A 16,846-nucleotide genomic window follows, 5' to 3' on the forward strand; every position below is an offset into this window, starting at 1 on the left:
GACCGAATGGGGCAACCGGGTTGACCATGTCTCTTTTACCTTCTTTTTGCCACTACACACACCTTCCTCATACTCATTGTTCACTGATGTTTAGATTTATACGCTACAACTCCTCCTCCCATTGCCGGGTATCAATTCACAGATGCATTGCAAGTTCCTGCATGTCCTCCTAAACATCACCATCAATCCCCAAAGGTGTGCTCCTCACATTCATAACACTCTGCTCTTTGCCAGATGGCTGTCTCCACAAGTTGTACTTCCTCATATATCAGCCTGTCTTTGTGTTGATCAATAACAAGTCAATTAGCAGGTGTACAGAGATAAGGGTCTCCAGGGGTCAGTGCTTGTTTGTCTGACAAAAAATCTGCAGCTCCTCGACTGTCTAACATGGAGCAAAGGGCGTTATTTACCTTGGAAACAAAACGGGGCTACTTTGGGACATAAATCTAAAAATCAACCATAAATAGACTCGGAACATCTTGCTACAATCCATCATTTGCTTGTTCTTGGATATCTAATGCATCACACAATGTGCACTTCAGATCTCTCAGCTGTGTGTGATGGATGGGCAAGCCAGCAAAATAGCACTTTATGCTTCTATCTTGCTTGTGTGCACTTAGACATTTTTCTGAAGCGGTGCTCTTCAGAAAACACTGGAAAAAAAAATATAACCAAGAAGAAACCATTTGGTTTTTTTTTGCGTTTTGATGTCACACTTAACCAAATATATCAAAGATAAGTTTTTGTCAAGCTCTCCTGTTAGGATTAGAAGAGAATAGAGGACGCACATTTGTTTTGTGCCACTGACTGTGTACCTAATGACTTTGCTGGTAAAATGAAATGCAACTGCAACAGGCGCCTGTGGTGAATACAAAAGATTAATCCCGTGGATAATTGCAAATAGCAATGATCTTGGGCAAATACTCCCCATCCCTGCTGATACATTACCACAATAAATACAGTTTAATTAAAACACATCCTGAATGAGTAGTAGTAATTATATAGATTATTTAAATGGTATTTTGACATTAAACACATGCTGCTGGAGAATTATTTTTTTTTTTTTATCAGATAAAGACAGTGTAGGCCTAATGAATCATTAAATCTAATATTATTTGCTTGAGAAAAATTTATGTAAAACGTTGCAATTGACGTTCAAATGTTTGTTTTTATTTCCACTAACACTTGGTTTATTGATTTTGTCGGAAAATTTTCAATCTTTTCAATATGAAGATTTGTAGACAAATTAAGACATGGTTCAATGAGGATTTATCAGACAAGTAAGTAATGAACAATATTTTATTTAATTTAATTAATTATCTACTTATTTAATTTAATTAAATTTGTTTTTGCCTTTAAATTTGTGGCATTGATAACTTTCACCTCTATAATAGAGTGACTCTGTTCTAGTTGTTTCTTGGGTTTTGTCATGGTGGGGCCATCTGGATAAGCATGTGGAGAGATAAATAGAACATGGTGTTTGCAGCTTGGAGTGAGTGCGGTCTGGCCAACAGTTGTTTGTTTGTGGTATGCGGTTCATGCAGATGTGTGTAACTCAGGGGTTGACCTTGTTTTTTTTGGGGTTTTTTCAGGTGCCACAATCAGGTGGCAGGAGTTGACTGTTGGGATAATAGGGGGAGGTACAAGGAACCCTGAAACAAAAAGGCCCAATTCTTACTTAACATAAGCCTGAATTCCACTAACAGTAGTTACAAGCTGCAACAACCTCTGACATACACAGTATATCAGTAAATGGTTTATCAGGCCCAGCTCCGGGGTTTCCCCTTGTGCTATCAAGCGCAGAATGGGTTCCCAAGGGAGCTGATGCCAGCTGAGACTGAAAAACACGGTAACGGACCAGCTGAAAATGAAGATTTTACATTTAAGCTCAGCTGTTCATCTTAGAGTTCAGAAGAGGCAGCCGGGTAAAGAAGACAAGTAATGGACTCCAGGTTTTCAGATAAAATCTTTATGGATTGAAAGAAGACTCCTGTGACACAGGTACAAAAGGTGAGCATGAAAACCAGCTGTCATAGTTTCCAATTGTAACTCTTAAGTTATACAATACAAGCAAGAAAGAAAGAAAACAAAAATCAGTTAGGCTAAAGCAGAATATATATTTCACCTTACAATTTTTGTAACATTTTTGTTTATTTGTGCACTTTCTTTGTCAATATCTGTATATTTTGAGAAAGTGATGCAATGCCATTTTTTAGGTCAACAAATGGACTAATATCGACGATTGATAGCCTGGCCTTGCTGGGTTATGGTTGCCCACCTAGCAAAGCTGCTGTGTCACAATAATTCCAGGGTTGTTGAGTTTGGAGAATTTGGACGTTCTATTGATTCTGTAATGCTTGATTTAGGCATTTAACATGTGATCTAAATGCCAATTATAGTATGATATAGCACTTTAGAACAAGGAACTCTATTTGCTATTTCATTGGATTTTAGTATAGTTGGTGTACAAATTTAAGAAGATCCAAGTAAAGCTTATAGATCATTTCATATGTTCAACACTGAGGAGGGATTGATTTAAAAAATATCATAGGGGATTTGAACCTTTAAATCTCTTCTCTGTTTCCATTATCGTATGGACAGCTGGCATTACTCTTTATTCGTTTTCTGAGCGTCTCATGAAACCCTTTTTTCTCGTCCTTAGGGTTTTATCCCGGAGTCGCATAATGGCAGCAGAAAGCCCAAAGACAGATGGTCCTCGATCCCTCATGCCGGCTGAGCTCCAGCATCCCCAATCGGAGTACTCTCAGTGGAAGTTTAAACTGTTTCGAGTGAAGTCCATGGAGAAGGCACCTTTGCCCAGCAAGCCAATGCCCGATAGTATATCTCAGTCAGTGTTATCATCTTCAGAGGGTTTCAATACAAGAGAAGATTTCAGCAGAAGTCCAGGGAGCATTATGAAATTGTGCATGGGAGGGAAAAGTAAAGAAAATGTTGAGGGCCCAGGCAGGCGAGTAGACCAAAAACTGCAGGAAATGGAGATGCACATGAACCACCTAAGGTGAGTCTTCTCTTTTATTGACATTGCACCATATAACACGCAGTCAAAAAGATAATGTTAGGCAATCAGTCTGTTGTATCAACCTTATTTTACAGAATTATATTTTGTTATGTTCATTTTAATGTTAGGCAATCAGTCTGTTGTATCAACCTTAACTTACAGAATTATATTGTGTTATGTTCATTTTCAAACAAAGTCATTTTATCTTTAAGGAGCCTGTGTCGTGTCTGTGGAAAGGCCCTGACCAAAGCCAAAGGACCAGCACATGATGTGAATGGAAATCTAGATGAGGCCAGCAAACTGGCATTACGTAAAATGGGATGCAAGTTCACCAACTGGTCAGAGGTCATTCTCAAAGTCTTTAAAGAGGATGTCTCTGAGGACACAGAGGCTGTCCATCCACTCTCCTTCTGCCATAGCTGCTGGATGACGGCTATCCGAGGAGGAGGTTTCTGCAGCTTCACCAGAACATACCTTGCTGTGTGGAAACCTCATACATCTCACTGTTCCCTTTGTATTCCCAAGAAAGCTCTACTCCAGAGGGCTGCGAGGAAAAGGTTTAAAGCTATCCCTAAAGCACAAAGCTTGTCGAAAAAGCCCAGATGGGACAACAGCCACTGCATTTTTGTAGGAGAGAGGAGAGTTTTACAACCATTTGGAGACTGTCATGGACCTGTGCTCAAAGCTGGGAGGAAACCCAGCATTCAAAGAGAGCAGTGGGTGAGGAACATCACACACTGCCAAAATGATCACCTGAGTACCAAGCTGATATCCGGGAAGCTCCCTCAAGACTTCATCAGTTCTCTCACTTGCATGGTGTGTGACCACCTACTCTCTGATCCAGTTCAGTCCCCTTGTGGGCATCTCTTCTGCCGCAGCTGTATTATCAAATTCAACCACACTTTGGGTCCCTACTGCCCTGCTTGCAACTTCCCATGCACTTCTGACAATCTCATCCGTCCTCCAAAAACCTTTTCATCAGCCTTGTCTTCCGTGCCTTTGCGCTGCCCTTATGACGGCTGTGGGGAGCAAGTGAGGCTTGACTCGTTTAAAAGTCATTGCCTGAGCCACGAGCAGCAAAGGGACACATGCCAAAATTCAGAAGAAGTTACCAACTACTTGCAAATAAATAAAGGAGGAAGACCCCGTCAGCACTTGCTTTCGTTAAGCCGCCGAGCGCAGAAGCATCGGCTGAGAGATCTGAAGAAACATGTGAGGATCTTTGCAGACAAAGAGGAAGGTGGTGATCTGAAATCTGTGTGTTTGACACTGCTGATTCTGACCCTGAGATCTGGCAATGAACATCGGCAGGCGGATGAGCTGGAGGCCATGATGCAAGGTAAGAAGTTACTTCAAACCTTTTGTTCAGTCAGCGCAGCCATTCATTGTCACCTCAAAGGTACATACACAAATAAAGAGGATGATGGTGTTTATTCATTAATAATTCACTCACCTCTGGAAAAATTATAGTAATCTCATAAATAACAATGAGCTGAATGATTCTCCCTGAAAGACAGAGAAGAGAGTTTTTAGAAATTCTGATTGAAAAGCATTGTTTTCTTGTCCACCTCTGCCTATTGAACCAAGACTGCTACATGCCCAAACCCTCCCTGATTTTCCTCCACTTTCACTCTTCTGTCAGTCTGTCATTCTGTCTCCCTTTAATGTACAATAACAACTCTTGTGAAGGGGCTGTTAAAATCAAAACAACATCAGCAGCTCTTGTATCTGCAAATTACACAGACAGCACCATCTTCCTCTCTGGGGAAGAGAAGCCAGCTGGTGTCTGTTTTCATCTGCAGCCAATACATCACTTTTGCCAGCTTCACTGATTCACTCACTGTCCTCTTATAGCATTTGGAAATTAGGAAATATTGGATTTTGTAATCTAGCTTTTGTGGGCTTTAAACAACCATGCATTCACGTTTAGGGGCTAAGTGTGTGATTCACTCTTTTATATGGTGGAAATGACTTTAAGTAGGGAGGATATTAATTGAGAGAAGTTGTTATACAGTATTTCCTCTTAAAGCACTTTGTTCTTGTTGATTCTTTTTAGTGACTTTTATATTTTGGTGCATTATTTTTGCCTCTTTCTGTCTCATTTTGCAATATTTTGATCTTTTCTTGTCTTTCTCCACAGGCAGAGGTTTTGGTTTGAGTGCGGCTGTGTGTTTAGCCATCCGGGTCAACACGTTTCTGAGCTGCAGCCAGTATCACAAGATGTACCGCACTGTAAAAGTTACAAGTGGCCGTCAGATCTTCCAGCCCTTGCACACCCTAAGAGCTGCGGAGAAGGAGCTTCTTCCTGGCTTTCACCAGTTTGAATGGCAGCCAGCTCTCAAGAATGTGTCCAAATCCAGCAATGTTGGCATTATTAACGGGCTTGCCGGATGGCTTTCCTCAGTGGATGAGTCCCCGGCCGACACCATCACTCGTCGCTTCCGCTACGATGTGGCACTTGTGTCTGCGTTGAAGGACCTGGAGGAGGACATAATGGAGGGGCTGAGAGAGACAGGGATGGAGGACTGTGCTTGCACCGCTAGCTTTAGTGTTATGATCAAGGAATGCTGTGATGGTATGGGTGACGTCAGTGAGAAGCATGGAGGAGGACCTGTTGTTCCTGAAAAGGCTGTGCGTTTCTCCTTCACTGTTATGTCTGTGTCCGTTCAACCAGATAATGAGGAGCAGGAGGTCATTGTATTTACCGAGCCAAAGCCAAACTCAGAATTGTCCTGCAAGCCACTCTGTCTAATGTTTGTGGATGAGTCAGATCATGAGACGCTCACAGCCATTCTTGGACCCATTGTTGCAGAGCGTAATGCAATGAAAGAGAGCAGCCTCATCCTATCAATGGGGGGCCTTCCTCGCTCCTTTCGTTTCCATTTTCGTGGCACTGGGTATGATGAGAAATTGGTGCGTGAAATGGAGGGACTGGAAGCCTCTGGTTCAGCATACGTGTGCACTCTATGTGATGCAAGTCGAACGCAGGCCGCAGAGAACATGGTGCTTCATTCAATTACACGCAGTCACAAGGAGAACCTTGAGAGATACGAAAAATGGAGAACCAATCCCTTCTCCGAGTCTGTAGATGAGCTACGAGACAGAGTCAAAGGAGTCTCCGCCAAGCCCTTTATCGAGATTCATCCCACTCTCGATGCTTTACACTGCGACATTGGCAATGCTACTGAATTTTACAAAATCTTCCAGGATGAAATTGGGGAAGTGTACAAAAAGGTAAACCCTTGCAGAGAAGAACGACGCTGCTGGAGAGCCGCCCTGGATAAACAGCTGAGGAAAAAGATGAGGCTTAAACCAGTAATGAGGATGAATGGCAACTTCGCCCGTAGACTATTGACCCTTGAGGTTGTGGAGGTGGTTTGTGAGCTGGTGCCCTCTGAAGAAAGAAGAGAGGCTCTCAGAAAGCTCATGAGGCTCTACCTCCAAATGAAGCCAGTGTGGCGAGCAACGTGTCCAGCTAAGGAATGCCCCGACCAGCTGTGCCGCTACAGTTTTAACTCCAAAGCCTTTGCTGATCTCCTCTCCTCTACATTTAAATATAGGTACAATGGAAAAATCACCAATTATCTACACAAGACCCTTGCTCATGTGCCTGAAATTATCGAGAGAGATGGATCTATCGGAGCTTGGGCAAGCGAGGGAAATGAGTCAGCTAACAAATTGTTCAGACGTTTTCGAAAAATGAATGCACGTCAGTCAAAGGCCTTTGAGTTAGAGGACGTGCTGAAACACCACTGGCTCTACACCTCTAAGTATTTACAGAAATTTATGGAGGCTCACAAAGACTCAATCACAGCTTTACAAGCAACCATTGACCAAACAGAAACACAGAATAATGAAGATGTGTCTCTGATGGATAATAATAACCTCTAAGTTCTGAAGCTTTAGTTATTCCAGAATTATTATTCTTGTTTCTTTCTTTCTTAAGGAACCAGTGTATTTCAAGATTTTCTTTCTTTTCTTTCTTTAACCTCTATCACACAGCAATCTTGAGGAAAAATATCAAGGTTTATTTTCCCTTGCTCTTTTTCGTCGGTATGAAATATGGGGCATTTTATCGTATCACAAAGAAATGACACTTATGAATTTTTATAGAGAAGATATTTATGGGAACAGATGAAAGCACTGTAAGTCATGGAGTGAAATTGTGTTAAAAGGACCACATTTGTGACCACTGTATTAATTTATCATTTTAGCTGGAGCAAAATCCAATCACAGAGACCCACATGTTCTTTGTTTCATGACTGCCCTCTGAAAATGATTACTTTAGTGCTTTATCTAGGGATCCCTGAGGGGCATAATAAATGGCTGGTCACTTTGAAGCAATTTTTTTAAAAAAAGAAAGATCTTTTTTAGTTCTTTCCCAGTGGAGGATAGATGATGCTTATTTGAATTCCTCTCATAAGCTAAAAGAGATATTGACCTTTTCGTAGATAGAAAAACACACAATGATCCCTTTCAGAGACGGACACCCTAGAGACTCTTGAGATGTTGTTCATTTGTATAGACCCTAACATGCCCTGCTGATGTTCCTTCACACTGACAGATGACAGTGGAGAAGGATGTGCGCGAGGCAGCAAAACCTGATGTAAACTGATTTGTTGGCATCTTTATTTCTTTGACTGATTTATTATATTGTTTTACACTATTGTCACCACTTTTGATTGTGACAGGCAATTTTGTTTTCCTCCCAGATTTCATTTTTACACATTTAACCACATGTCAGCTATAAAATATTCACATTTCACCAAATAGTTGTCAAATGCCGACAATACCATTTTTGCAACTTGTCTCATATTTGTTTTTGCTGTAATAAATTACTTTTTCGAAATAATGGATGATGGATGATTCACAAAAACTGCACATTTTCTAGAGTAGGTATCAGGTAAACAACATCACCGGAATTGCAGAAGACATTCAGCAGTAATATGTTTTAAATGGTAGCAAAATGTTAAACCAAGCTTTGCTTTTTGTTTGATTATAAATGAAAAGCAGTAAAAGTAGAAATGTGTGTTCTACAGTGTCAGAAAACAAACGTTTTTAAAATAACGTGTTTTGTGTATTGGATTGGAGTGTTTCTTGTGTTTATTCAATGAAATAAAAAAATAAAAACAAACACTATTTATACACTCGGTGTTCTCAATTAAACTGCTGCAAAAATATAGGTTTTTTTTATTGTTGCTGCAAACATGCATGAGGTCATACATTACTTGGATTACAAACCTAAACAATCTATAAGAGCTAATCTAAACTTTTAATCTTTGAACTTTTAAACTAATTGAATTTAATTTGTAATACTAGATAATTTTCCATTGAAATTATTATTATGATTTTTATTTTAACAAAACATGACTTTTTGGATAGAATTTGGAAGTCTATGATGTTCTACTGGACACTTACTTGAAAATCAAGAGAGTTCACTCAATTAATTTTTTATGTTTTTAATTAGAATAGTTTTCAGTTGGTTATGTTTTATTTACAGCAATGTTTCTCAAATGGAGGTATGTGTACCCCTAAGGGTACACGATGGCACTACAGGGGGTACTTGAGAGACAGAGTGGAAAATCAAGAAAAAATGCATAAAACATTTGGGGTTATATGGGATTTTATATTGATTATTTTAGTTAAAAATGATAAATATGATACTGATGATGGAAATGACGTTGATTAAAACATGAAGTAAAAATACAAGGGACAATGGTCCCACACTAGGCAGGAGATCACTGGAAATGACAAAAACTGTAAAAAATAAATCTATTCAGGAGGCACTAAATATTTTCAAAATAAGAGTCTTTAAAATGTGTGACATCATTCATTTATTCCCTCACTAGGCTCAATAGTAGGTTTTTTTTCATAGTATTCTGAGCAAAATGTTGAAGGTGGACAAAAGGGATGCTTGGATCCATAAATAAGACAAAGGAGTATTTGAGCCAAAAAAGAATAAATATAATATATGTAGGTCCACAACTCATCGCATACGATTTAAAAAACAATTCCAAATATGTTGATAACAGTATGTATGACAAATGTTAACATAAGCAGTAAAGCAATAATAATAATAATAATAATAATAATAATAATAATAATAATAATAATAATAATAATAATAATAATATGCTTAGGTTAGAAGCACAAGATGGATTGAAAATAATTAAATTTAAAAAAAATATATAATTTTTACACTCCAAAAGAAAGAAAGCACCCAAACAAAATAATTTCCATGTTTGTATCTTATGACATATAATAAAGAATAAAAATCCAACACGAAATGACAGACAGTGACACAATCAACAACTTTTTTTTTTACAGTAAATGTTTATTCACTCAACATCATTTGAAATGTTCCAAACAAAGAGATAAACTTCACTAAAGCCATGACACACACTGACACTAGTCAAAAAGTCTTCTCAAAAGTTTTTTCTTGGCAGGCGACATCTTCAGGGTTAATGGTGATTTAGTCCTCTTGCCTTTCATTGGGGGGCGGTTAAGGGGCATGAGGTTTCGTTGTGGGGTGGACTCCTGAACAGGCACCCCTCCATGGTCCATACAGGAGTATTTCTTTTTGTCCTGAGAGAGTTTGAGCAGCATATCCTCAGAGAGCTCCATGCACTGAGCATGAACCCAGTGACCTCCCTCACCTCTGGAGCAGAAAATCATGGCCGGTCTGTGAAGCTCTGTGGTGTAGTGCGGTTCCCATATGTTTAGGTCCACCTGACACCCTAAGCTGCATTTGATCCAGTAGCCTGCTTGTGATTCATCATCCTCATCCTCTTCATCATAAGAGTTCCCTTCTTCATCACTGCTGCCCTCCAACTCATGTGGCTCTCGTCCAAAGTAGAGCTCCTCAGAGTCCTCGAGTGGAACAGAGTTGTCTTTGTCAAGTAAAGCCTGGCTGCAGTCCTGAAGACCCTCCCCCTGTTCTCCTTCAGTTTGGAAGCTGACCCGGTAGAAGTAATGCATCTCTGGCTGGGATGGTCTTCCTTCAGTTGGTACCGCCAGAAGGACGCTTCCATCCCCAACGCAGCCACCAAACCAAGTGCGACTGTGGATGATATCTGGGGTCCATGCAGGTGATTCCAGTTCATCAAAGTGTATCCCTTTGTCATCTAACGTCACAGTATTGCTCTCCATCCTCTTCTGGGAGTCTGACTGGTACCCACCCACTACGATGTATCTATGAGCAGGACCAGTACGAGTAACCAAAGCACTAGAAATGGATAAACCATTATGCAGGGCTTCATAAAAAACCGCCGGACTGCCTTGTAAAAGTTCAACGCGTAAGCAGAAAAGCCGAGGTGGTCGTGAGTCGGACGAAAGCGAGTGACCACCAACAATGTAGACGCGGTCTTCCCTGGCGAGAGCCACATGGAAGGACTGTCCATCAGTGAGTTGAGGTAAGGTGTGAGCAGTGCAGAAGCCAAACTCCAGGTCAAAGATGAACACCTGAGGAGGACAGTCAACGACACTGTTCCACGTCTCTGTGGTTCGCTCGTCCAAAGCCATGTAGGACCTTCCCCCAAACAACACAAATGCCGTCTTCCCTCGACTTTGCACTGCGCTAATGGTATGTCCGTATCGAGCCCCAGGCACTTCTGCCAACAGCTCTTTTTCAGTGCAGCGTAGCGTTAGCTTACGATTGCAGCCACGGCTATCCATGGTCAGCATGTACAAGCTGGAAGAGATCTCATTGTTGGGGGTGCGACCACCGTGAATCAGGTAACTCTCTGGAAGCCCATCGTAGGGGTCAAGGCGGCAAACTGCGGGACAGCGAAGTGGAGGGAGGTAACGTGAGTCGTTGGAGAAGGAAATTGGCCTCAGCTTCATTTCCCCATTTTTAAAGTGAAAGCCAAACACTCCAGTGGGACAGAAGCGCTTGGGCCAGCCTTTCTGTCCGAACAGCAGAACTTCACCATCCAGCTGGAGGACAGAGCAGCCGGGCTGCAGGAGGCTTGCACAGTTGACTGGAGTTAATGGCTGCAGGGTCATTTTTCAGCTGGTGCCCTGATTAAAACAACAATAAAATACAGCCACACAGTGTTTTGGTTAGTTTTATGTTTAAATTTACAAGCTTTTAAAGTCTTGCTTTCTGTTTACAGCAGTGAAACACAAAAAGCCACAATGCGTGTAATCACAGTGTACATTATGATCCCCAAAATCATACACCACTGCTGCAGTGATGTATGAAGACCATTAAGGTATAGCTTTTTACTTCACTTTTTCTAACTTTAATTGGATACAATCAATTATAGAAGTAAGAAATCTTAATTTTTAGGAATAGAATAAACCCTCAGACAAAAACCAAGCCTAACAATGCTTGTAATGCACTATATATATTTCTTTCTTTTCACGCAGTAACAGCAATCATAAAACACATGCATTTGAAGAGTACAACTGTATTCTAAGAGCGATTGAACCCTTAGGGCTCCAGTTTGTGTTAGCTTACCTAAAAGCTTGTAGCAGGCCACGGTGCTTCAGTTTCACTTGATGTCAAACTCCGGTCTCCTAAGAAGAAGCTCTTCATGCACCTGAACAAAGATGAATTCAGAGCTGGGTTTGTTTTGTGGGGCGTCGTTGCCTCACAAGCACTTCATAATCTTGAGGGTAACAGTCTGTGACTGCGCCTCGCTGGCAGGTGTGCTGCCCGACGGTTGAATGACATCTGTGAATATTGCTTGTTTTTAAAGGCACTCACTTGGGTTTTGACTATTCACTGTAGCATTTGGAAATCAAAAATACATTGCAAAGGTTTGAGTGTATAACAAAAAATATACAAATAAAAACATTTCTAATAAAGCAGCACAGCAATGGAAAAAAGTATTGAGTAGTCCAAATTAATGCAGTGCTTCAGAGAAACTCAATCAGTAGAGTATAAGAACAACATTTTGCTTTTGAATCTATATTTGAAACAACGGCCATATGCAGCAAGCTAATTATTGGACAGTAATTATTACAGCTTCGATGGATGTTCAACTATATAAATGAAGCAGCTTCAGAGTCTGGTGCCAGTTTAAAAGTCAATTTAAAGACTTGCGTATAAATAGTGTGGCAGATTAGTTGTTTTGAACCTGATACATTTCTGTGTCGAGTTCACATGCTTTTTTTTGGTCTTTATTTCTTTATTTAGCAAATAGTTCAAACAACACAAACAATGAAATAACAAATACCAAAGAAGAAGAAGAAGAAGAAGAAGAAGAAGAACAACAACAGACTATTATATATATATATAATATAACTTATTTGAAAGCCTCCACCTAATAAACAGTTTAAACATGATACGCATTTACAATCAGATAATTAACATTAAGAACTTACACACTGAATTTTTTCACAACATTTTTTTTTACTGACATTAGTGAAGCGTTATGATTAAGCAACTGAGTTGTGACCACAATTTGCCACCTGTATGTCTTAAATTAAACTGGGCTCTAGATGTTGCACAGTTTGGTAACTATAAATGTAAAAATGCTCAGGTATTATGCTTTGATTAAACTGGATTTTATGCATAGAAATAAACATTTGATATATCTTGATATTATAGATATTACGAATAATACGTTTATCAAATAAAGGAGCAGATAATGTCAGTGGCTATGAATGAGTTACAATTCTGATGAAGCGCTTTTGGAAAATTAAAATTTGCACTTTCAGCACAATCAAAATAGTTGATCCCTACCACCCCTTCCATTATCCTACCCTGACTCCCTCTCCCCTGTTCCTTACCCCTCATCAATGTTTAACACTGCCCTTTCTTTTTATATTTTCCCTTTAATAATGTTTTTCTTACCCTTCTAAGGGAAGGGATGGTTTATTTCATTGCAATAATAAAACAGTGCTGACCTTCGACAGTATTGTGAAGACAAAGGTAGAAAGAAAAAATAAGGAAAATGAAAATTTTATGTAAAGTAGATTGGTAAGTGCTTGGCCAAACTTTACTACAGTTTTTTGGGATGGGAATTGAAAATCAGTAATCTAATTCTTAGCAATGGTTTGTTTGCTTGCCTGTCAATTTCTCTTATCGGTTCCTTTTACGTTGCAAATATGTGATGACGTCACACGCATGCAGCGTGTTGTTTAAACCCATAGACTGGTGGCTATGGTGGTTCCCCACAGCTGGAGACACCCTAAGTCCAGAACGATCTGGTATCCTTCCTGACAAGGCAAATATGCTAATTTTTCTGCACAAAAATTGTTAATCTCCCACAGTTGATAAGTGCAGCTGTACTTTTGGTTAATATGTTCTTTTTTACAGAATAATTATTTGTTTTATGTCTAAATTAAGGAAGCACTGTAAATATTCTCGAATGTTTGTAGCCAAAGTGTCAAATATTGTATACATTATTATCCAGTGAAAACAATCTATACCTGGTAGATTAAAAGAGAGCTGATATCCCTGCAGGGAATTAAAGAGACAAATATAAGATAATAAAGAGTTAAAGCAAACAAATCCATTTGTATTGTTTCATTCCCAATGAGAATCAATAAGAGAATCAATAAAGAATCGAATCAATAAGCAGTATCGATAATGGAATCATCAATTGTTATCATAATTCCCATCCATAAACATAATGATTCATTTTGAATTCAGCAGTATTGGAACTAGCATCCCAAAACGTCCAAGGTCAAGATCACCCTCCACTTTGATTGATTTTTTTTTCTAAATGAATTGACAACAAAAGTTCCTCATCTGTTCCTTAGATTTAGGTAACACAGATCCTTTCCCTTTACCAGGAGATGCTGAACTAAGTTTGGACACCCATACAATACATCACTGTACTCACTCTGAAACCTTGAGAAACAGAGTAAACACTATTTATTTCTGAGATTTTTTTTTCTTTCTTTCTTTTCAAGATTCCGATTTGCTATCGAATGGCATGCCTGGAGCATAAATCATTAATTCCCACCACACTCTTAACCTGATGCATTATCCTGCCACAGTGCTGCTTAATGTGTTGAAGGTAAAGGGGGAGAAACAACACATAATTCTTCAGCCGTGTGGAAAAGACTGCAGTAGCTCCTTCATTACAAACTCCCCATAGATTTGATCCTCAGCAGCATGTATCCCCTGTTTGAATGACACGTGCCGAAAAATACTTTGAGAAAGCCTGAACTGGAGAGCAGATGTCTTATGATGATTAGCATATAGTGTTTTTGTTCGCTAACTAGCAGAAGAGGAAAAAATGTGTGCAAAACAAAGGCAGAAACCACGAGTGTGTGGAAGACCGTTACAGAGCAGTGGAGCACCTGCTTCTTTGAATCGATGCACAGGCTGAATAATAGAGGGAATCTCTTCTTCTGCTTCTGCACGTGTGTCATTAAACACACAAGGGTATGGGTGGAAAATATAAAAACCCGGTCACTGTTTCATAGCCAATGTATTTTCAACATTTAGCTTACTTTCCTCACATTTAGCTAATTTTTCTTTCATTTGAGACAAATTCATGTAAAGCATCATGTTCCATATTATTGTTAAAATGTGTAAACATGAAAAATAAATCTAAATTTAAAAGTTAAATCTCAATTTTAAATCTAAATGTTAAATCGATCACCAAGTGTAAAGCTAAATGTTGAAATTATATAGAGTGGGCTGGTCAGGGCTTGTTGATTGATATACTGTATTTAACATTTAGATTTAAATTTTACATTTAGATTTCACATTAATGTTTAGATTTAGATTTCACATTTAGATTTAGATTTCACATTAACATTTAGATTTAGATTTAACATTTAAATTTAGATTTAACATTTAAATTTACCATTTAGATTTAATATTTAAATTTTTCATGTTTTCACATATTTAACAATGATATAGAAAATGCTGTTTAATATGAATTTCTGACTCAAATGAAAGAAAAAGAAGCTAAATGTGAGGAAAATGATCTGAGCGTACGACACGCGTTTGGCCGTACTCATGCAAACTTTGGTATTTATCAATTCTGACATGAACATAGGCTACAATCAGATCTCAAGCCAGGTCTGACCTTGTGTGTGGATTTGTGGTTCAGCACAGCTAAACCTGACTGAAACTGAAAATAAAGTATTAAACAAACCTCAGCTGTTATTTTAGTAAAAGCAGAATCACATTCATAACAGATCCAAATGGTTTATCAAAACAAATGAAGCAAAACAAATAGCATTTCCAAAAAGCCCACGTTATTACTGATACCACTTTTTTGCTTTTTCTTTCACAGGATACCGTATATAACCCTGCTTATAAACTCTGCTACAGAGCAGTAGTGCATATGGTTCACCCAGTGCACACTATGTGCTGTCTTCAAGAATGAGGTGCTGTACAGAGGAAACAGGACCTCATTCATCTATTAAATGTAAATAGTTCCTTTTACAAAAGTGCTGCAGTAATCTGTAATTTGATTAATTATAAATGAAATTGGCTAAAAGCATAATAAGCAGACAAGAGACATTTAGTCATTTTTAGGTTTTTTTTTTAAAAGCATTTTGATTGTTAATTTATTTTAATACGATATTTATGGGGCTTAGTGGTTCACACGTCCGCCTCACGGCAAGAAGGTCCTGGATTCAAGCCCTGGGGTGGACACCTGGGTCCTTTCTGTGTGGAGTTTGCATGTTCTCCCCGTGTTGTGTGGGTTTCCTCCGGGTGCTCCGGCTTCCTCCCACAATTCAAAAACATGACTGTAAGGTTGATTGGAGTCTCTAAATTGCCCATAGGAGTGAATGAGAGTGAGTCTGTCTGTCTATGTTGCCCTTTGATGGACTGGCGCCCAGCCCCCAGTGAGCACCGGCAGACCCCCGCAACCCTGAAAATGAATGAATGATATTTATGGCCTAAGCGTGAGGACTGAGGTTGATATAAACATCATATCCATGTGTGTCTCCAGGATTTCTGTTGTGAAGTTGCTCCTAGCGCACGCAGGGCGGACGTCACATGCTTGGTAACTGATTCTGTTCCACACAGCATTTAAATGCTCTTCTTTAATTCCAGTTTTGACATGTTCAAAAAGCACATCTTTGTTTTCCTCAGATGTGAGGATACCAATTTTCATCTTGGAAAAGCTTCTTTTCTTGTTTGGGCGGGGCCTTCGCGGGGCCTTCAGAAACATGTTCATGACAATTGAATTCAGCATTTATCAACACCCGATCATTTGTACGCTGGGATTGGTTACATACGAACGTTTCATGAATCACACATTAGTCCTGTCGTACGACCACACGTGCACTCAAATTTGCACTCGTTTTCACGCAAAGTTGATAAATGAGGGGCAAGGTGTGTCTTTCTTTTTTGTTTTTAGAATTAAGCCCAAGATGTTTTCTTTTTCTGAATGTATCCTCTAACCTTTGTGGAGAAGCCTGTCTGTCATGCAGCCACAGCTGGGATGGTGGAGGGTGGAGGGAGTGTGTGTGTGTGTTGGGGGGTGGGTTGGAAGACACGGACAGCAGTGCGTGGCAGACCCCAGGCCAGGCAGGGATTTCTCCATAATTGATAGAACAGAGTAATTAGAATCTACGTCAGCATCTGCTTCTGTCCCGTATAATGAATCACCACCCAACTGCTGGTCCCCTGCAGTGCAGTTTTGACGGATGACGCGGTGACAGCACTGATGTTCTGACGATCACACTGCACTGCTGTTTATCACTATCTAATACTAGCGTAATTGCTCCCCTTGTGGTTGTTACTGAATGTTTGCTCATGCTTTCTGCTCATGCTGCTAATATCGCTGCATTATGGTTGAAACCAATGTTTATATGCAAAACAATTTTCCTTTTTTGAAACAAATTTACAGAATTATTTGGGGGAAAAAATACAAATTGCAATATAACATTCAAATGTTGAAA

General features: G+C 39.5%; 2 protein-coding genes across 2 annotated transcripts; one reads left to right on the top strand and one right to left on the bottom strand.

Annotated features, from left to right (window-relative positions):
- The first annotated feature begins 1,907 nt into the window (after positions 1–1,907).
- rag1 (recombination activating 1) lies at positions 1,908–6,910 on the top strand. Its single transcript, XM_028448299.1, has 4 exons — positions 1,908–2,010; positions 2,663–3,019; positions 3,232–4,358; positions 5,160–6,910. The coding sequence occupies exons 2-4, from the start codon at positions 2,685–2,687 to the stop codon at positions 6,908–6,910; spliced, it is 3,213 nt and encodes a 1,070-aa protein (XP_028304100.1). The 5' UTR covers positions 1,908–2,010; positions 2,663–2,684.
- A 2,517-nt stretch (positions 6,911–9,427) lies between these two features.
- On the bottom strand, positions 9,428–11,023 carry rag2 (recombination activating gene 2). The gene has a single exon (XM_028450469.1). It carries the CDS (start codon positions 11,021–11,023, stop codon positions 9,428–9,430), a length of 1,596 nt encoding a protein of 531 aa, XP_028306270.1.
- Between the last annotated feature and the right edge of the window lie 5,823 nt (positions 11,024–16,846).

The sequence above is a fragment of the Gouania willdenowi genome, chromosome 6 (assembly GCF_900634775.1).
Source record: "Gouania willdenowi chromosome 6, fGouWil2.1, whole genome shotgun sequence".
NCBI lineage: Eukaryota > Metazoa > Chordata > Actinopteri > Blenniiformes > Gobiesocidae > Gouania > Gouania willdenowi.